The sequence below is a fragment of the Tachysurus fulvidraco genome, chromosome 19 (assembly GCF_022655615.1).
Source record: "Tachysurus fulvidraco isolate hzauxx_2018 chromosome 19, HZAU_PFXX_2.0, whole genome shotgun sequence".
In the NCBI taxonomy this organism is placed as follows: Eukaryota; Metazoa; Chordata; class Actinopteri; order Siluriformes; family Bagridae; genus Tachysurus; species Tachysurus fulvidraco.
In genome coordinates this window covers 19,420,095-19,442,594 of record NC_062536.1, presented here as the reverse complement: position 1 = coordinate 19,442,594, position 22,500 = coordinate 19,420,095, and the positions used below count along the sequence as shown (strand labels likewise).

General features: G+C 42.2%; 1 protein-coding gene across 18 annotated transcripts in view; it reads left to right on the top strand.

Annotated features, from left to right (window-relative positions):
- Positions 1 to 22,500, top strand: part of magi2a (membrane associated guanylate kinase, WW and PDZ domain containing 2a) — a 114,730-nt gene that overhangs the window by 34,530 nt on the left and 57,700 nt on the right. The window contains exon 1 of one of the 18 annotated variants that reach the window (XM_047804026.1): positions 19,212 to 19,422. The exons of the other annotated variants lie outside the window; for them this stretch is intronic. Coding sequence (XP_047659982.1) covers positions 19,404 to 19,422 — 19 coding nt within the window. The 5' untranslated portion in view covers positions 19,212 to 19,403. Of the gene's footprint in view, positions 1 to 19,211; positions 19,423 to 22,500 lie in introns of those variants that run through there. 18 annotated transcript variants of the gene reach the window in all.

Sequence of the window (22,500 nt, the reverse complement as noted above, 5' to 3'; positions counted from 1 at the left end):
CCTCTTTTCTATCGTAGTAATGTAGAGAGGCAGCTACAACCGCGTTTTGTGTAGTAACAGCGTTTAGCTCAGGAGTTATCGACTCGGGAAACTCCGACCTGTGAATACGTGGCCGACTTTACTTAAGACGCCGAGGCGCTTTTTTCCTTCTCGACAGGTGAGTAACGTTGGTTTTGCTTTGTTACACAGAACTAATATATGCCTTTGTCCTTTACATCATTATGCTTGTGTGGCATTTTTGCTTGTTTGTTTATCTACAATCGTATTGTTCTTCCCTTCAGCTATGATAAAGACACGTTTCTTTCTGTTAGTTGCCTGGGTTACGTATGTATGTGTGGGCAGAGCTAAAATACAGGGGTGGGACCCATGTGGGTTAGGGGCGTGTTTGTTTTGGTGATTTCAAATGTCAACATTGGCTTTCAAACAACGGAGACCGCACCTTTAAAAAGAGATTTAAAAAGAGATATATAAAAAAAAATTAATCTGTAAAATCAACAAAACATAATTCAAGAACAAATTACACAATACACACTCACACAGTACTCACTATAGGGAACTCTAGAGAGGCAGACATGAAAGAATAGCAGAACCAGTTGCATGTTGTTTATTTTGCCTGGGAGAAGTCGGGGTGAGAGACTGAGAGAGAGCAAGAGGGAGAGAGGGAGCGACAGAGAGGGAGATACGGTGCAGCACTCAGGGAGAAAGTCCACCCAGTTTGCAGTGCAGCGAGGTTGGGGTGGTGAGTCCAGAAGTTCTGGGGAGTGAAAAGGTCTAGTCAGTGGTGAGGCAAGGGGGAGCTTGGTCCCAGGAGCATGGCATGGGCTCAGCAGGCAAGTGATGCATCCTTCAGCTGGTTGAGTCTGTAATGGAAAAGAGAGGAAAAGACAACACATTAGCTCTTCCAGGGGATTTCCGATATTACCTCCCTCTCTCTGCTGTGCTTGGCTCTCTGCACTCCTGATTGGCTCCCTGCATTTTGGCGGGAGTTTGGCCGCCCTGCCGTACAGTCTAATCCAGCAGCACAGACCTTGGCGCTAAAGCGTTGGGGAGCGTTGTCAGTGGCACATTTCCTGGTGCTCAAGGGGCCATTGACAGCATAGTTCAGGACCGGGTGCTCCTCCACTTCGAACTTCTGGGAAAGGACTGCTGCTAAACCCGTCTCTGATGCGTACATTTGGAGGGTGAAAGGGAGACCGAAGCCTCAGTTTCTCAAGGTGGGGTGAGAAGTAAGGTGGAAAAACGCTCAGTTTCATTCGTCCACTGCACCTGGTCTGGTTGACCCTTCTTTGCCTTTCTTGCGGGGGTTGGCTCTCAGCCCAGCCTTCCAGAGGGCTCCTAGAACCCCCAGAGATGGAACAGATGGTCGGAACACGTAGAGGTGTGGATCACAACATTGTCCAGGTAAGCCATCATGACGGATCGGTGGGGGGTGGAGGATGATGTCCATGAGCTATTGGAAGGTGGCTGGAACCCCGTGCAGCTTAAAGTGAAGAACGCGGTACTTCCAGTGGCCATAGGCAGTGTTGAAGGCTGTTTTGGGTTTAGGGCAAGAGCAACCTGCCAGCAAATCTAGGGTGTAAATGTTGGGCGGTGTGAGATCTTCCCCCCTCCTGCCCAGGGCATGCTTTTGGGGATCTGTGACAGAGGCAAACAGCAGGAACCGAAGGAATCCATTCCTTAAATACATTGATGTAGTATAACTGTGTTTTTTAGGACTTCCTGCTTCACCAGGTCGTAATACGCTGTGTCCATGGTGTAATAGGCCAGTTGTGCATCTTTGCTGAGTAGCGGGGCAATTAGGTCAGCTCTCCCCGTTTGCATTGCTCTCAAAAGAGCCCAGGAAGGCTTCAAATTCATCCTTCATCATCAGCTTGCTGAGCCAACACTGAGCATCATGACCGGTATCAGGGCGAGGCATCGCCTCTGCCTGCAAGCCTCTCTATATCTCGAGCAGTTCCTGCTCACCGCATGCTGGTGTAGGCTGGACTGCAATAAGTGCTGCAGGAACTGCACCATGCTCATGTTAGGGGCTTCTTTCATGTCTGATGCCTGCATTCTCCAAAAGTGTAGGGCACTCTAGAGAGGCACACACAAAAGAATAGCACTGAGCCGAGGGACCAGGTGCAAGGACAAACAGTGCAGTTTATTTTGCTTGGTAGAAATGGGGGTAGAAGGCGGGGGTTTGGCAGCCCTGCCTTCTACACACACACAATACACACATAATGCATACTCACACAGTAAACACACAATACACACACAATACACACCCACACAGTACACACAATACACACCCACACAGTACACACAATACACACCCACACAGTACACACAACACACACACAATACACACCCACACAGTACACACAATACACACCCACACAGTACACACAATACACACAATATACACCCACACAATACACACACAATACACACCCACACAGTACACACAATACACACCCACACAGTACACACAATACACACAATATACACTCACACAATACACACATAATGCATACTCATACAGTACACACAAACAATACACAGTACACACAGAATACACTCAATACACACTCACTCAGTACACACAAAACACACTCACATACATGCACAATACACAATACACACTCACACAGTACACACACAATACACACGCAATACATACTCACACAGTATACAGACAACACACACTCACACAATACACACTCTCACACATCCACACACCTGCTTGCGATGACAAATATATGCAGTGTATAAACACCTCTGTGTGTGATAATTAACAGATAAACAGTGTGTGAAGTGATAAACTCCTCGACCCAATTGAAAAAACAATCTGTTTCTTATAAGACATCTGTTGCCATTTTACAACTTACACACACACACATGCACGCATGCACACATGCACACACACACACACACACACACACGCATGCACACACACATGCACACATGCACAAACACACACGCATGCACACATACACGCATGCACACATACACGCATGCACACACACACATGCACACACACACGCATGCACACACACACGCATGCACACACACACATGCACACACACACGCATGCACACACACGCATGCACACACACGCATGCACACACACACGCATGCACACACACACGCATGCACACACACGCATGCACACACACGCATGCACACACACGCATGCACACACACGCATGCACACACACATGCACACACACATGCACACACACGCACGCATGCACATGTGCACACACACGCACACAGACAGATGTGAATGCTACACATCATTCTCTCATTATTTTTACTATTGCCCCGTTCTCTCTCTCTCTCTCTCTCTCTCTCTCTCTTCTTCCCCCCTCTCTCTCTCCCTCTCCCCCCTCTCCCCCTCTCCCTCTCTCTCTCCCTCTCTCTCTCCCCCTCTCCCTCTCTCTGTCTCTCTCTGTCTCTCTCTCTCTCTCTCTCTCTCTCTTTCTTTCTCTCTCTCTCTCTCTCTCTCTCTCTCTCTCTCTCTCTCTCTTTCTCCCCCCTCTCCCTCCCTCATCTCCCTCTGTCTCTCTCTCTCTCCAGCACACACACACACACACACACACACACACACACACACACACACACACACACACACACACACACACACACACACACACACATTCTGTTGTTTGAGATCAGTGTGTAGTTGTCAGTAAACTGCAGGCTCGCAGCTGTGTTACTGTAAGAAGAGCAACAGGTTAAAGGAACAATGAGATGTTTAATTTTCCACAGCAGATGAATATAAATATGTAACTCTGGAGATTTTAGGAGATCATCTTGAGATAAATAAGAATATATATTTAGCCAGTTTGTTTCTTTTACAGTGGTTTTGGAGTCATTTTTATGACGATGTTTTTCTCGTGGCTGTAATTACAGACTGATATTACGACTGTGTGTGAAATAAAGAGTGATTTCACACCTGAAGGGATTTAAACAAATCGGAGCAGGAAGCGGTTTATTTCATCTTTATATTATCATAATATCAGTGAAGTGGCTGAAGCCAGGAGAAGCTTCATTAAAGCTCTCTCTCTCTCTCTACGAGCAGAGAGCGAGAGAAGAGAGAGAGAGAGAGAGATAGTAGAGAGAGAGATAGAGAGAAGAAAGACAGAAAGAGAGATGAGAGAGAAAGAAGCTGAAAAGAGAGTAGAGAGCGAGGAGAGAAAGAGAGAGAGAGGAGAGAGGTGAGAGAGGATGAGAAGAGAGAGAGAGAGCGATATGGAGAGATAATAGCGAGAAAGAGAGAGGAAGAGGAGCTGGAAGAGAGAGAAGAGGGAGAAGAGAGAGGATAGTGGGGGGAGAAGTGAGAAGGGGGAGAAGAAGGAGAGAGAAGAGGGAGGAAGAGAGAATGGGAGAAGAAGAGTAGGGGGCAGAAGAGGAAGAAGAGGAGAGAGAGAATTGAGATCAAGATAAATGAAAAGATGATATGTAATAATCGATCTCATATAATATAAGCATCCCACAAAACACCCCCCCCCTATAGTCTCTACCCGATTTCTAATCTCTCCTATTATCATCTCTCATCTCCTCTCTCTCTCTCTCTCTCTATCCTCTACCCTCACCTCCTCCTCCACTCTCTCCTCTCTCCTCTCTCTCTCTCTCTTCCTCCCTCCTACTCTCTCTCTCTCTCTCCCTCCCTCCCTCCTACACTCTCTCTCTCTCTCTCTCTCTCTCTCTCTCTCCCTCCTACTCTCTCTCTCTCTCTCCCTCTCTCTCTCCCTCTCTCTTCTCTCCACTCACTACTCCCCTGTGTGCTCACACTGAATTCTACCTCAGTTTTAAACTGTTTTTGGATAAAAGCATCTTCTAGATGAATAAATGGCCATGTAATTATGCAGTTTTCAGGCTGCTCCTGTTACCAAGCAACCCCGTGTCACTATCGCTCGCCTTTCTCCAGATTGTATAATGAAAAGGAAGTAAATATTTCTGTGCACATTTAGAAGCAAACATGTTACAGTAGAGCTGTTATTTATTTATTGTGATGTTTTTTTTTAAATGAGTGAAGCACTTTGTAATCATGACCGTGCTTTTAAACCTCACCACAGTCATGGCTTTAATGTTCCAGCTCATGTCCTGGATTGTTTTTACTGTGTTATTAATGGAGAAGGAATAAATCACTCTGCTGGTGTTGCTTTTCACGAGACTCAACGTGTCGCACTAAAAAGTAAAAAGTGGTTCTGATCTCCAGCAGATTGAGAGAACAAAACATCACCTGACACTATTCAAAATTATACATAGCGTAAAATGACCAGCATTTATAATAAAAAATATTAACATCCAACACCAGCAACATTCCTATTCCAACATTCATAACCACTTGTATTCGCCATTAAACACCTGCTTTTCCTATTAAACACCTGCTTTTCCTATTAAACACCTGCTTTTCCTATTAAACACCTGCTTTTCCTATTAAACACCAACCTTCACCATCACATATCAAATCAAATTTCATCAATACACCAACATTCTTCACAAACACCAACATTCACCATCTAACACCAACATTCACCATCTAACACCAGCATTCACCATCATACACCAACATTCACCATCTAACACCCATCTAACCCCAACATTCACCATCTAACACCAACATTCTCCATCTAACACCAACATTCACCATCTAACACCAACAATCACCATCAAACACCAACATGCTCCATCAAATTGTAACATTCACGATCTAACACCAACAGTTATAATAAAATACACTAACATCCAACATCAAACACCATATTCACCATTAAACACCAACAGTTCCAATAAAAACACCATCTTGCTACATCAAACACCAAGATGCTCCATTAGTGTCAGGACTCAGCCGGACTTTGGCCGTGTGCTTTTTGTTTATGTTGTGTGTTCACATTTCTGCCCCGCCCTTGTCTCTTCCTTCCCGCCTCTGCACACCTGGTCCTTATGTGTTTAATTTTCTCATGTATTTAACCGTGTCGCATTGCCCAAGGCAGCTCGGAATCCTCGTCTTCGGTTTGTCGTCTGATGTCGTGTTGGTGTTTCATGTTTTTTAGTTGTTAAACCTGTTTTTCTTTTACGCTATCCTGCACTTGGGCTTGGGTCCGTGTTTATTCCCCCGCTACTGACAATTAAACAAAACATTTTCAAAAATTTTAAAATCGATGTTGTTCAGATGTTAGTGTTTGATTTTGTTTTCAGATGTTAGTGTTTGATTTTGTTCAGATGTTAGTGTTTGAATTTGTTCAGATGATAGTGTTTGATTTTGTTCAGATGATAGTGTTTGATTTTGTTTTCAGATGTTAGTGTTTGCTTTTGTTTTCAGATGTTAGTGTTTGCTTTTGTTTTCAGATGTTAGTGTTTGATTTTGTTCAGATGATAGTGTTTGATGTTGTTCAGATGTTAGTGTTTGATTTTGTTTTCAGATGTTAGTGTTTGATGTTGTTTTCAGATGTTAGTGTTTGATGTTGTTTTCAGATGTTAGTGTTTGATTTTGTTTTCAGATGTTAGTGTTTGATGTTGTTTTCAGATGTTAGTGTTTGATTTTGTTTTCAGATGATAGTGTTTGATGTTGTTTTCAGATGTTAGTGTTTGATGTTGTTTTCAGATGTTAGTGTTTGATGTTGTTTTCAGATGTTAGTGTTTGATGTTGTTTTCAGATGTTAGTGTTTGATGTTGTTTTCAGATGTTAGTGTTTGATTTTGTTCAGATGTTAGTGTTTGATTTTGTTTTCAGATGTATTAAACTTCACAGTTTCATTACATTTCAGAGAAACTCAAGCTTTATTTCAGGAAAATGTTTTAAATAGTTTTTTCTTGCTTCACTGAACTCTTATTTAGGGGCGTGGCCTAATCTGATTGAACAGCACCAATAATTGCACTTTACAATTCAGTGTAAGATCATCAACAGAGACAAAAACAGACGTCTAAAACACACTGAAAGAACGACAGAGTCCTGATTTATTTTAGATCAGACTCACAGACACGACATCAGACATTTAGATCAGACCGATGTTCCAGACGTCCGTTTCCACTCTTCTGCGAGACTGGTGGACCAGTGTACTGGTGTGAAGTCTGTGTGTGAAAGCATGTAAAAATAATCAGAATAATAATATATTTGATTTATAACAGTCTTATAATCAACACATTTTACATGCTAAGATTTTCTTATTTTCTGTTTAGTTAAATAAGTGAGGTGTGAAAAACGAACGGAAAACGTCGGCATGACGAGTGAAAGCCAGTGACCTTGACATGAGAATCTCGCTCATATATTAAAGATATTTTTTATCTTCTTTGAACATGGTTTCTCTCGCGATAACCTTTGTTTTGTCTCTCGTTATTACTGTCTTTCTTTATGAACAACCGAAAATAAAATGTCTCTTCTGGAAAGGCATAAAGAGCCACTTTTATTTTGATAGAGATGAACCTCACTCTGGCTTTAGGAGATTAGAAGTGACATTATGGCTTCTGGCGTGTGTATCGCTTTCCTTTATCTGTTTCAGGATGTTGCTGCCTCACAGCAGGATCCTGTTTGCAGGTGCTACTTCCGATTTAATGATCTGTGTGTGTGTGTGTGTGTGTGTGTGTGTGTGTGTGTGTGTGTGTGTGTGTGTGTGTTAATCATTTGGAGGACTGGGTCCGATTTTTATTTGGCATGCTAACAACGATTGTTGAGATTTAATTAGCCGAGCTTGTTGGATCAGAACCTGTGTCGAAGAACTAAACGGCGAGTTCTCGTCTTTAAAAGCTAGTTGCTAAATATTCATCTTTAGTCCTCAAACAGATCCAGAGGAGACCTGAGAGAAGACAGCTGGTGAGACATCGATCTACAGCTTTTGAACATATAACACTAAATACTTGTGCATTAATGAACTGCATTAATATTGAAAAGACTTGCTTTAGAAAGTAATGATGATGAAAAGCAACAACATTCCACATCAAACACCAACAGTCACCATCAAACACCAACATTCTTCATCAAACACTAACAGTATTCTTTAAACACCAACATTCTCCATCAAACACTAACAGTATTCTTTAAACACCAACATTCACCATCAAACACCAACATTCACCATCAAACACTAACAGTATTTTTTAAACACCAACATTCACCATCAAACACCAACATTCTTCATCAAACACTAACAGTATTCTTTAAACACCAACATTCACCATCAAACACCAACAGTATTCTTTAAACACCAACATTCACCATCAAACACTAACATTCACCATCAAACACCAGCAGTATTCTTTAAACACCAACATTCACCATCAAACACTAACATTCACCATCAAACACTAACAGTATTCTTTAAACACCAACATTCTCCATCAAACACTAACATTCTCCATCAAACACCAACAGTATTCTTTAAACACCAACATTCACCATCGAACACTAACATTCACCATCAAACACCAACAGTATTTTTGAAACACCAACATTCTCCATCAAACACTAACAGTATTCTTTAAACACCAACGTTCACCATCGAACACCAACATTCTCCATCAAACACTAACAGCATTCTTTAAACACCAACATTCTCCATCAAACACCAACAGTATTCTTTAAACACCAACATTCACCATTAAACACCAACATTCTCCATCAAACACCAAGAGTATTCTTTAAACACCAACGTTCACCATCGAACACCAACATTCTCCATCAAACACCAACAGTATTCTTTAAACACCAACATTCTCCATCAAACACTAACAGTATTCTTTAAACACCAACATTCACCATCAAACACCAACATTCACCATCAAACACTAACAGTATTCTTTAAACACCAACATTCACCATCAAACACCAACATTCACCATCAAACACCAACATTCTTCATCAAACACTAACAGTATTCTTTAAACACCAACATTCACCATCAAACACCAACAGTATTCTTTAAACACCAACATTCACCATCAAACACTAACATTCACCATCAAACACCAGCAGTATTCTTTAAACACCAACATTCACCATCAAACACTAACATTCACCATCAAACACTAACAGTATTCTTTAAACACCAACATTCTCCATCAAACACTAACATTCTCCATCAAACACCAACAGTATTCTTTAAACACCAACATTCACCATCGAACACTAACATTCACCATCAAACACCAACAGTATTTTTGAAACACCAACATTCTCCATCAAACACTAACAGTATTCTTTAAACACCAACGTTCACCATCGAACACCAACATTCTCCATCAAACACTAACAGTATTCTTTAAACACCAACATTCTCCATCAAACACCAACAGTATTCTTTAAACACCAACATTCTCCACCAAACACCAAGAGTATTCTTTAAACACCAACGTTCACCATCGAACACCAACATTCTCCATCAAACACCAACAGTATTCTTTAAACACCAACATTCACCATTAAACACCAACATTCTCCATCAAACACCAACAGTATTCTTTAAACACCAACATTCACCATTAAACACCAACATTCACCATCAAACACCAACAGTATACTATAAACACAAAGACCACACTTTAAACACCAACAGTATTCTTTAAACACCAACAGCACACTTTATACACCAACAGTATTCTTTAAACACCAACATTTACCATCAAACACCAACAGTATTCTTTAAACACCAACATTCACCATCAAACACCAACAGTATTCTTTAAACACCAACATTCACCATCAAACACCAACATTCACCATCAAACACCAACAGTATTCTTTAAACACAAACACCACACTTTAAACACAAACACCACACTTTAAACACCAACAGCACTCTTTAAACACCAACATTCACCATCAAACTTCAACGTTCTTTATCACACACCAACATTTACCAGCAAATTCCTTAAAGTAATGACATTCACTATCACTTTAACATTTTCATTTCTACAGTACAGGGTGAATTACTCAGTAAAACTGTGTGTGTGTGTGTGTGTGTGTGTGTGTGTGTGTGTGTTTGTGTGTTTGTGTGTTTGTGTGTGTGTGTGTGTGTGTGTGTGTGTGTGTGTGTTTGTGTGTTTGTGTGTGTGTGTGTGTGTGTTTTCCTTCCATTCCTGTAAAATCATTCTACATAATCAGACTGTGACAGCTTTGAAACACTCGGATGAAGCCATAAACATGGTGATAACTTACTCTGTCTCCATTACATTCTCATCTTGCGATGCTGAATTGTAATGAGGAGCACAGCAGCTCACTCTTTCATACACACACACACACACACACACACACACACACACACACACACACACACACACACACACAAACTCCAGCTCTGTCTGTGGTGAATTTTCACTTGTCATTGGAGCAGTTCTGTTGACATCTTTGCGTGTCAGGGCGGATTGATGCGGTGTGTGTGATTGTCCTTGAGGGAGAAACGGAGATGGACTCCCTGCTGTTATGCGCAAATGTGTCACCTGTCAACTCTCGTCTAGAAGAACACGTTTCACTGAATTGCCCGATCGTGGCCGGTTCGGGTTGTAAAGGCACTGATTTTGTTCCCAGTTTGCTCTATTAGACAACAGCAACAACAGAACTAAAGGTTATTCGATCTCTGGCTTCCTTTTTAAGGCATCAGCGCCTGATTTTTTTGTCTGTTTTGTGTCACTGTGGTTTCTTTAGTGTCTAATCACTTATATAGTTAACCTAATGGTCTGCAGATCAGGTAACAACAGCTAAGAAGAAACACAACAAATACCATTTAGGTCATGGCACAGGAAATATAAATGTTAGCTAACAAATCAGATATTCACTATTACACACACCCCAACATTCACCATCACACCCCAACATTCGCCATCACACCCCAACATTCGCCATCACACCCCAACATTCGCCATCACACACCAACATTTACTATTAAACACCAACATTCGCCATCACACACCAACATTCTCTATCACACACCAATGTTCTCCATCAAACTTCAACATTTACTATTAAATAACAGCATTCGCCATCAAACACCAACATTCTCCATCAAACACCAACATTCTCCATCAAACACCAGCATTCTCCATCAAACTTCAAGTTTTTCAATACAAGTTTATTTGTATAGCGCTTTTTACAATAGACATTGTCTCAAAGCAGCTTTACAGAACATAAACACAGAGCAGAAGGTAAACATAATTAATGATAAAGGAAATAACGAATAATAAAAGAAATAAGAATTAACAGAATAAAAATTCTAGATTATTATTAGTTGTATATAGTTCACAGTGTGTTTGTATTTATTCCCCTATGAGCAAGTCTGAGATGACTCAGGCAGCAGTGGCAAGGACAAACTCCCTTAAATTGGTAAAGGAAGAAACCTTGAGAGGAACCGGACTCAAGGGGGAACCCATCCTCATATGGGTGACACTGGGGGTGTGATTGTAATATACAGTCAGTTAAATGTTGTATTGGTGTGAGGTTCAAGGACTTCTGATCTCCTCAGTATCACAGAGTCTAACTGGAGATGTCTCAGGATTCTTAGAGTCGGCCTCGGCTCAGTGGACGTCCAAAGGCTACGTCCCACAGAGGACTTTGGGAGCTGATACAATGTCTGAACACCAACATTTCCCATCAAACACCAACATTTTCCATCAAACACCAACATTTCCCATCAAACACCAACATTTTCCATCAAACACCAACATTCACTTTTAAACACCAACATTATCATCCTTCATGAAGTATCATATGACTAAAAAGGAGAGATTTTTCCTCCTGTTGGTATGTAGATGGTCAGTAGGCTGATGTGTTGGTCTCCTCTTGCGTTTTCTTTCAGGAGAGACAGTAAATTTGTCCTGCTGTTGTCAGCGATACGCGGATAAAACAGACCCAAATGCAGGATAGCGTCAAATAAACAGGTTTAATAACTTAAGAACATAAAACAGGGACACGGACTAGAGACTAGACAACAGCAGACCGCCAACAGAGGATTCCGCGCTGCTCAAGGCAACACGGCTCAACTAAACACTAATAACAATTAGACACATGAGGAACAGGTGTGCGGAGGCAGGGAGGACGGGACAAGGGCGAGGCAGACCCGTGACACAAAATATCAACAGATGCACGTGGCCAAAGTCCGGGCCGGATCCTGACAGCTGTGCTCCCTGAGCAGTGACAGATAAAGAGCTGTTACTCTGATAGACATGATGGACAGAAGGATCATCTGAACGTAGACAAGCTGCGGTTCGAAGTCAGGAGAGTGAATGTGGAATGCTTGAGTGTTTGCACTTCCTGTCATAATTGTTAGAAATGTCAGGCCATTAAAACCTCCACCTGAACCTGAACCTTTTGTACACAGTGTTCCTGCTTTAAGTGGTGTTTTTTCTGGGAAAGGACTCTGGTCCTTCTGTCCTAATGAGAGCCGTGACTCACTGTCCACTGCTGAGTCATGCTATGGGCCTGATTAGTGTGTGTGTGTGTGCGTGTGTGTGTGTGTGTGTGTGTGTGTGTGTGTGTGTGTGTGTGTGTGTGTGTGTGTAATAGTGCATTGCCCAGAACATGCACACTGGAAGTTTTTATTCCACACCATCCATCTTAGTGACATAAAGATTTCATTTCAAAGAGCGAAAGCGGGACTCGTAATTTTTTCTGTCTCTGTCGCGCGCTTTCGCAGTCCATCTAGCTTACAGAGGCTAAAAGCAACGTGGTCATTAAAGTCTCCCTGAACGCTGAAGAATGAATTAAACATACACACTATACATACACTATGCACACACACATGCATGCGAGAAAGGAAGTCGGTTTGCTGATGTCTGTGTGCCGTGTTTTTGTTTTCTCGTTGAGAACCAAGAGGCGCCTGAGCAAACATGATAAGAAGCTTCATTATATCTGAGCACTGGTGCAGCAGGTATACACACTCTCAGAACAGTCCTCCACTTATCTCAGCTGCACACACTTCAGCAGTGTCACTGTCCAAAACACTAAACACACACACACACACACACACACACACACACACACACACTGTCAGAGGAAAAGTCAGGGCTACTTAGGACCTTAAGTTCATACTAGTTCATCACTTTATCTCACGTGGCCATGTAGCGACTGCTAATGTTTCTGCTTGTTAGCAAATTCAAATTTTACAATCATAGGACACAAAGCGAAATGCTTTAAACGCCGGCGCTTGTTAGATAAAAATAGTCTGATTTTTTTTTTTAATTTAAAAAGTATTAAAATTTAAAGGTGCGGTCTCCGTTGTTTGAAAGCCAATGTTGACATATAAAATCACCAAAACAAACACGCCCCTAACCCAAATGGGTCCCACCCCTGTATCGATAGCTCCGCCCACACATACATACGTAACCCAGGTGACTAACAGAAAGAAACGTGTCTTTATCATAGCTGAAGGGAAGAACAATACGATTGTAGATAAACAAACAAGCAAAAATGCCACACAAGCATAATGATGTAAAGGACAAAGGCATATATTAGTTCTGTGTAACAAAGCAAAACCAACGTTACTCACCTATCGAGAAGGAAAAAAGCGCCTCGGCGTCTTAAGTAAAGTCGGCCACATATTCACAGGTGGGAGTTTCCCGAGTCGATAACTCCTGAGCTAAACGCTGTTACTACACAAAACGCGGTTGTAGCTGCCTCTCTACATTACTACGATAGAAAAGAGGTGTTATTTGTGTAGTAACAGCGTTTAGCTCAGGAGTTATTGACTCGGGAAACTCCAACCTGTGAATATGTGGCCAACTTCCTGCTCCTTCAGTTCTCTCCAGCGCTGGAAAGCTGATCCTATATTAACACGTCCTACTTCTTGTCCTTATCGTAAGTCTTTCTTCTCTTTCTTTCTTTGTTTTTATCCTCCATGTCGATGTTAAAACCGCTTTCTGCTAATTTCACACATGCGCACTGAACACTCTCTCCGCCCATATCGACAAGACACGCCCCTTTCTGCTCATTGGCTACAAGTTTGTTTTGTTTTTGTTTTTGTTTTGTTTGTCGTCCCGACTCGGTTTTCTGAAGCGTTTCTCAAACAACAGAGACCCCACCTTTAATGTACGATGAGAGAAAAATAGAAATAAAATAGAATATAAAAGTAAATCTAAGTGACCTTTGCAATAAAGCGGTAATGAGATTAATGCGGAAAATAAACAGTCGATGTTGTGATACACTTTTATTGTGTGCTTCTAGAGTGCAAAATGTGTAACGTAGAGCGATATGTAAACTGGGCTGAGGAACATGTGCTGTCTTTTTTCTTTCTTTCTTCAGTTCTGCCTCTTTCGGCTGTTCCTGATGCTATCATCAATCATCCTGAGCCTAATTGGCACAAGCTGCTGCTGATCAAAAGTCTCTCAAACACTCACTTTGTTTCAACTTTTTTATTAAGCTGGAGGAGGACTGAGGGTGGAGGATGAAAGAAGGAGGATAGAACAAAAAGGAACAGGGAAGGAGTGATTGATGAGGAAGAACGGATAATGGAAATAAGGGGTTGTGGGGGGACGGATAGTGTGGGATGGATGGGGAATTAAAGACAATGAAAGATGATGGGTGGAGTATGAAGAATGAAGGGTCGAGGATGGAGGAGTAGGGATGAGGGAGTATGGAATAAACATGGAGCATATGGTGCTGGAGTGTAAAGAATGAATGGTGGATGGAAATGAAAGAAGGGTGGATGACGAAGAATAGAAGGTGGAGGATAATGGGTGGAGAATGGCAGATGAAGGATCGAGGAAGCCAGTGAACAGATGGGGGATAATATGGAGAATTAATGAAGCATGTTTGAAGGATGAGAATAAGTGGTGACTGGTGGAGGAAGCAGAATATCCAAGATGGGAGAGAGGATAGAAGATAAAGAATGAAACACAGAAGGATGGAGAACTGAAAGTAAAACAGGATGTAGGGTGATGGGTGGAGGACACGGTATGAAGAATGATTGGAAGATGAAAATAAAGGGAGGATGATGCAGGGGGGATGATGAGAAAAATGAGTGGGGAATCGGGGATGGAAAGTGGGGAGAAAGGATGGAGAACAGCAGACGAAAGATGAAATGGAGCATGAAGGATGGATGGAGAATAAAAAGAAGATAAAGTGGCAGGAACAGAGGATGAGAAGGAATGGTGACTGGTGGAGGAACCGGAATAGAGATCGGGGATGAAATGGATGATGAAGGATTGTCAAATAAATAAATGATGGATGGATGATAGAAGATGAAGAATGAAACATAGAAGGATTGAGGATGGAGGATGATGACGGGTGGAAGATACAGAATGGAGAATGAAGGAGGGAGGTGGAATTGAAGGTGGAGGAACCAGAGTACAGATGCAGGGAGAATGAAGGATTGTAAATAAAGGTTGGAGGAGAGGAGCTAAAGAATGAAAGATGAGAGGATGGAGGATGATGGGTGGGTGAAAGAAGACACATTGTCTCCGAATTCACTTTAAATGGTGTGAGTTTTGGTTTGTGAATGTATCTCGAGCGTTAGCGTTAGCGTTAGCGTTAACGTCCGTCTCGCGCGCTGTGGCTATATCCTCTGCATCAGAGGTGACACTGTACTTTACTGTTATTAAGCTCTTTATCTTCCATCCAGCCATCCGTCCATCCGTGCGTTCGCTCCCGCCATCCTTTCAGCTTTTAACCTGTCAGCATGATGAAGTGCCTCCATTTTGGATTTATCTGATTGAAAAGCTATAACCGCCTCCGAGGGGCCGGAATTCATCACGCCGCAAACTTTATGTATTTTTTCTTCCGCAGATTTAAAAAATAAAAAAAAGTAAAGCTGGACCATCATGATTTCGTTCGGTTAGAGGAAGCTGAACACACCGCTCGGTGTGGTGGGGCGAAGGGGCGGAGCTTATTATCACAGAGATAATACGTCTGGATTGATCATGAGTTCTGTGCGCCACTTTTCCTCTAGTGAACGAGGCTCAGAAGCTTCGGGAGATGTTCAGTATGGAAGAGTTTGGGTTAAATCGACGTTTTCACATGAACCGAAATATAACGTTTTTTATTTTTTGAATATAGGGCGCACGGTGGCTTAGTGGTTAGCACGTTTGCCTCACACACACAGGGTCGAGGGTTCGATTCCCGCCTCCGCCTTGTGTGTGTGGAGTTTGCATGTTCTCCCCGTGCCTCGGGGGTTTCCTCCGGGTACTCCGGTTTCCTCCCCCGGTCCAAAGACATGCATGGTAGGTTGATTGGCATCTCTGGAAAATTGTCCGTAGTGTGTGAGTGAGTGTGTGAGTGAATGAGAGTGTGTGTGTGCCCTGTGATGGGTTGGCACTCCGTCCAGGGTGTATCCTGCCTCGATGCCCGATGACGCCTGAGATAGGCACAGGCTCCCCGTGACCCGAGAAGTTCGGATAAGCGGTAGAAAATGAGTGAATGAATGAATTTTTTTATATTTTCGAGCTTAAACTCGTCTGTAAAGACATGGACTCAAGGACGTCCTGAGGTTGTCTCAGAGCTCCAGGAAATTAAGATTATTTTCCACATTATCGTCCTCAGATATCATCTGTGATGCGATTTCCTCTCATACGCTTACGCTCAGGGATTTGCCAGAGGACAGAGGGAGGTCCTTCTCCCCGACATGTTGGGATATCAATATGGCGGCTATCTGACACCGGCGAATAAGTGCTGGAACGGACAGAGCTGATTTGTCTGTGGGGAAAATTGGATTATGTCCACTGTAGAGCAGACGTGTGCTACATGGGGAGGGAGTCTAATTCACCCCCTCGTCTTTCACTCCATCTTTCTCTCTCTCTCTCTCTCTCTCTCTGTCTGTCTTTCTGCAGCCATGAGGAAGGTGACGGGATTTAATTACTTTGGCAAAGTTGGTCACTTTCTTTAAATGATTTAATTAAGAGCTAGAGGAGGACTGAGGGTGGAGGATGAAAGATGGAGGATTGATTGATCATGAAGAACAGATAATGGAAAAGGACTTATGGTAAGGGGATAAATGGGGTATAAAGGAAGGATAAAGATAAAAGACAGTGAAGGATGAAGAGTGGAATATGAAGAAGAGGAATAAAGGATAGAGGGAATGAAGGATGAAAATGAAAGGTTGGATGAGGAACCGATGGTGGAAGATAAAAGGTAGAGCGTGGCAGATGAAGGATGGAGTAAAGATGGGAAACGGAGAAAGAGGGATATCGAATAAAGGATAGAGGATGGAAAATAAAGAATGAAACATAAAAGGATGGAGAGTAAAGGATTAAATTAACAGGATGTAGCATGATGGGGGGAGGATGCAGTAGGAAGAAGAAATTAAGGATGAAAATGGAGGATGAAGAATTCTCTGCTTTAAGGAAATAAGATAAAAAAAGAAATGATGATGATGATGATTAGTATTAGTGTTGTTATTATTATTATTATTATTATTATTATTATTATTATTATTATTATTACTATTATTATTATTATTATTATTATTATTATTACTATTATTATTATTATTGTTATTATTATTTTTTTATTATTATTATTAGTGTTATTATTATTATTATTATTATTATTATTATTATTATTATTATTATTATTTACAATTTAGACAGATAATGCAGCGAATTCAAACCCAATATTAATTTATTTCAGCAACATTGTGTTGATTTGTGTAAATTCTTTACAGTTTCCATGACAACGAAGCTCCGCCCTCTTGTTAAAGTTTTTCATTTCACTTTTTCACAGATTTAATCAACTTTTTGATCTAAAATCTCTAAAACACATCATTCATAAACACGTCAATTCTGAACATCTCAGTGTGTTGTCTAAAACTAATGGCACCCATTTCACCTTCAATTCTAAAACTGTTTCTATGACTGGTCTTAACTTGAAGGTCTGGATTACTCAAGAAAAAGAAAAGTTAGCGTTGCATTTTAAAGGTTTTCACTTGACTCGTCCTTGCGTGAACATAACATTCAAATTGTTACAAAGACTTAATGCTATCTTTTCTTTAGTGTCGCAGAAATCTTTAACCCCACAGTGCTGCTGTGCTGAGTTCCTGGACTCTGATTGGTCAGAAAGTGTGGATTAATTCTCTATAAACAGCAGGTTGCACAGGTTCTAGAATATGTTTGCGTTTCTATAGCAACAGCCCGTACACAGAGGCATGTATACGTTGTGTAAACACGTAAACAGGTAAAAAGTGTGTGATCGTCGACACGGTGAAGTGTTTTAAGGAGGTGTTTACGGAAGGAGTCTGCGGTGTCAAAGGTCATATCCGAAATAAAAAGAAAAAGAAGAAGCAAAAGCGACTTCAGCTAGCAGATGGTTTAGTTTTACGTGAAGCATGAAGACGTGCTGCGCTCTGTTCCTTCTGAAAGTAAGCAAGTGCTGAGCATACAGTGAGGTCCTCGGTCATTAGTGTGTTTTTTCCACTAGGGGGCAGAATGGAGCAGAATTCGCAGCTGATTCTTCACTAAAACATGATGCTTTAATTAAAGTAAAGAACTTTTTCATGTTGTTTTTATTTGTATATTTTAGATAAGCCCAGACATGTCATAGCAAAGCTCTTCCTGCTCGTGGTGTTGCTCTTTAAAGCGATGTTTTCGATCCGCTGACACGACCGGGTCCGTTACCTGTACCGATCGAGTCAGACTGTCCTTTGCTAATTATTACCTAGCGCTCAGTGAAGACGTTGTTTCCTTCATGTAATATGACTCACACCTGAGAAACCAAGACCCCAGTGAGTGATGGACCGAGAATCACATCACATCACATCACAGCACCACAACAGTGAGGCTCGCGGGACGGATGTGTGGAGAGAGAGAGCTGTTTTAGTCCTGAATAAACGTACTGAATACTAAAATAAACAGATTGTCATTCATCTCTCTCTCTCTCTCTCTCTCTCTCTCTCTCTCTCTCTCTCTCTCTCAACGCGTGCTGATGAATGGAGATCGCTTACTGACATCATCTCTCTCCTTTCTTATCTCTCTCTCATCTCTTTCCCCATCTCTCTCTCTCTCTATCGCTCTCTTTCTCTCCCTCTCTCCCTCTCTCTCTAACAGTTTTTCAGTCACATCACACACCGCTGTTTGTCATTCTCTGTTCTGCTTGCTGGATGATGGGACGTCAGCTAGTCAAAGCTAAACGCCCGTTAGCTCTTCCCTCTCTCTCTCTCTCTCTCTCTCTCTCTCTCTCTCTCTCTCTCTCTCTCTCTCTCTCTCTCTCTCTCTCTCTCTTTCTCTTTCTCTCTCTCGGTCAGATAGCCTTCATACACAGTTAAACCGCTTCGGTTTATTCTTTTCTTCTGTCTCCACTTGACTTTTCCTTCCTTCCTCGAGCGGTTGTTTTAATCCTTGTGCATTTTGGATGTCATCAGAGAATAAAAGCGCTGGCTTTTCTGTCACGAGTTGAAGCTGTAGAGACAGAGAGAGAGAGAGAGAGAGAGAGAGAGACAGAGTGTAGTGCAGCCCAGATGCCAAAGAAAAGCCGGAGTGGGTTTTATCAGGGTACGGAGCGGGATGATGTCCGTGATCAGAGGTACGTGCGAAACGTTACGGGAAAAAGCTTAACTAATCTCTAGTTAGCTTGAAAACTAGAGACTAACAGTTCGTTGATAACTAGAGACTAACAGATGCTAATAGTTCCTGAGCGCTAACGAGAACATCGCTGTAGTTATTTTGTTATCGTTGTGTCGTAGTTCAGTCAGAAAAAACAATGTACTTCGGTTCCGACTTACACTTTAATTCGGTACCTGCAGAATTCCACTGATCTGCGACGGCAGATTGACGTAAAATCTTACGGATATTCTGATGAGTACCGAGACGCATCATGTGACATCACAACACACATCCCTCCTTCATTCCCTTTGTGGAACATGAGTTCAGCTCTCAGAGAAGCTCATTACATACTGCGTGTGCCTTCATTCCTGGACCAATCGGTTAAGATCGAAAAATAGTTGCAACAAACGTAAAAAGTTAATTATGTTTTTTTTCACGTGAAGCCGTAAATCAAGTGTGTTTATCGTCCCTGTGTCAGAATCGTCTTTTACCCCACAATAAGTTGATTGATATGATTAGGCTTTTTCTAAAAAAAAAAAGATGTTTGCATAGGATTTATGGAAGGAGTCTCCAGCGTAATTTGAACTGATTCGTTTAGTTTCGGTAATCCGGGCAAACCTTGTAACTGAACAAATATGTAAACCGAATCTAGATGAATCAGTTCAAATGATTCGTTTAGGTTCAGTTGCAAATTTGTGCAGTTAAAAAGGTTTTGTCCAAAAGTTACTCGAATGATTCAAACAGATTTAATTACATTTGGAACACAGAAATGAATCACGCAGATTCAAATGGATTCAAATGACTCGAGTCACGGAAAAGACTACAAAACGATATATCTATTGCCCCTTTACCACCGAGGCAGTTCGAGTGCAGGTTTGGAGCCTAATTTAGAACCAGTTCTTTCTGTTTCGACCGCCAAAGCACCGGCTCCGAACCAGGAAAAGTGGTTCTTAAGTAGCACCAAAACGTTGCTGGTCTAGACTTAAGAACTGCTTGCGTCAGGAGCTGGGGGCGGGGCTGTGGGCGGGGCTACTATTAGCGCATTTGATAATGTACCTTAAGTATACTAATGTTTAATACATTTTTACTTTACCGCGATATGATACATTATCAGCACACATGATAGTATGTAGCTACATGCTAAGGCTAAAGGTTTTCTGTGTTAATGATAAAATAACGTTATGTACTTTATCGATCACAACCTCCGTTTATACAGATTACACGGAGCCGCACGTACACGTCGGATCCGCCGTTGTTGTTGTTGTTTGTGTTTGTCGCTGCTGCGCTAACGTTGCTGGGACACGTGACACGTATACAGTGACGTCACACTCGGCGCTGTGATGCTCTCTAGCCGGTGGAAAGGCAAACCGGTTCTTAGAAGGTTCACCAGTGGAACCAACTTTGAACCAGCACCAGCGCTAGCTCTGAACCAGCACCCGGTTCTTTCCGGTGGAAAAGAGGCATTAGTTTCCCTCGGTTGACCCGTGATATTTACTTTGCTCTGCCTCTGTGTTAGAGGAGAAGGAGAAAGGAGAAGTGTGTGAACTGACTCCTGAGTCGGGGATAAAACTGACTCTAAACCTTAGGCTGGAGAAATTTGGCTTTTTACACGTCTCATCAGATAAAGCTCTTGCTTTCCGAGCTGTCTAAAGAGTCACTAGGAGAATCTCACACTCACAGCTGCTATCACACCAACCTGCTGATTAGCTCGTTTAGTGTGTGTGTGTGTGTGTGTGTGTGTGTGTGTGTTATTGAAAAGGTTTACAAGATGGTGTTTGTAGAACCTCTTATTGGATAATTGAGCTAATTGAGTTAAAGTGGTATGGATTTCCAAACTGTTACACTCCAGATGTAAAGATCTAATCAGCTAAATGTAATCAGGCGATTCTGATGGCACCAGAGTGGAGAAGAGAGAAATGGATAGCAGGAAGTTAACTCTGATGCAGCTGGCAGTCTGTTCCTGGTTGTTCCTGCAAAGTGAATCTCTGAATCATCCAGAATGTGACTCTGCTGTCCTTCCTATTAGTGAAGTGAAAGTGACATGACGTGACCCGTACTCAGAATTCGTTCTCTGCATTTAACCCACCCAAAGTGCACACACACACACAGCAGTGAACACACACACACACACACACACACACACACACACACACACACACACAAACCGTGAACAGTGGGCAGCCATTTATGCTGCGGCGCCCGGGGAGCAGTTGGGGGTGTTCGGTGCCTTGCTCAAGGGCACCTCAGTCGTGGCCGGCCCGAGACTTGAACCCACAACCTTAGGATTACGAGTCAGACTCTCTAACCATTAGGCCACGACTTGCCCCACATTAGAGAGAGTCAACCAATGTTTAGGAGCAATCGAAGGAATTTGGAGACTAGGAAAGTAGAAATCTGGGACCTAAGGAGACCGGGCAGACTGGGGTGGGGGGGTGGGGGGGTGGGGGGTGGAACTGGGAAATGAGTGGAACTGGGAATTGTGTGGAACTGGGAAATGAGTGGAACTGGGAAATGAGTGGAACTGGGAATTGTGTGGAACTGGGAATTGTGTGGAACTGGGAAATGAGTGGAACTGGGAAATGAGTGGAACTGGGAATTGTGTGGAACTGGGAATTGTGTGGAACTGGGAAATGAGTGGAACTGGGAATTGTGTGGAACTGGGAATTGTGTGGAACTGGGAAATGAGTGGAACTGGGAATTGTGTGGAACTGGGAAATGAGTGGAACTGGGAATTGTGTGGAACTGGGAATTGTGTGGAACTGGGAAATGAGTTGAACTGGGAATTGTGTGGAACTGGGAAATGAGTGGAACTGGGAAATTAGTGGAACTTGGAATTGTGTGGAACTGGGAAATGAGTGGAATTGGGAAATGAGTGGAACTGGGAATTGTGTGGAACTGGGAAATGAGTGGAACTGGGAAATTAGTAGAACTTGGGATTGTGTGGAACTGGGAATTGTGTGGAACTGGGAAATGAGTAGAACTTGGGATTGTGTGGAACTGGGAATTGTGTGGAAATGGGAAATGAGTAGAACTTGGGATTGTGTGGAACTGGGAATTG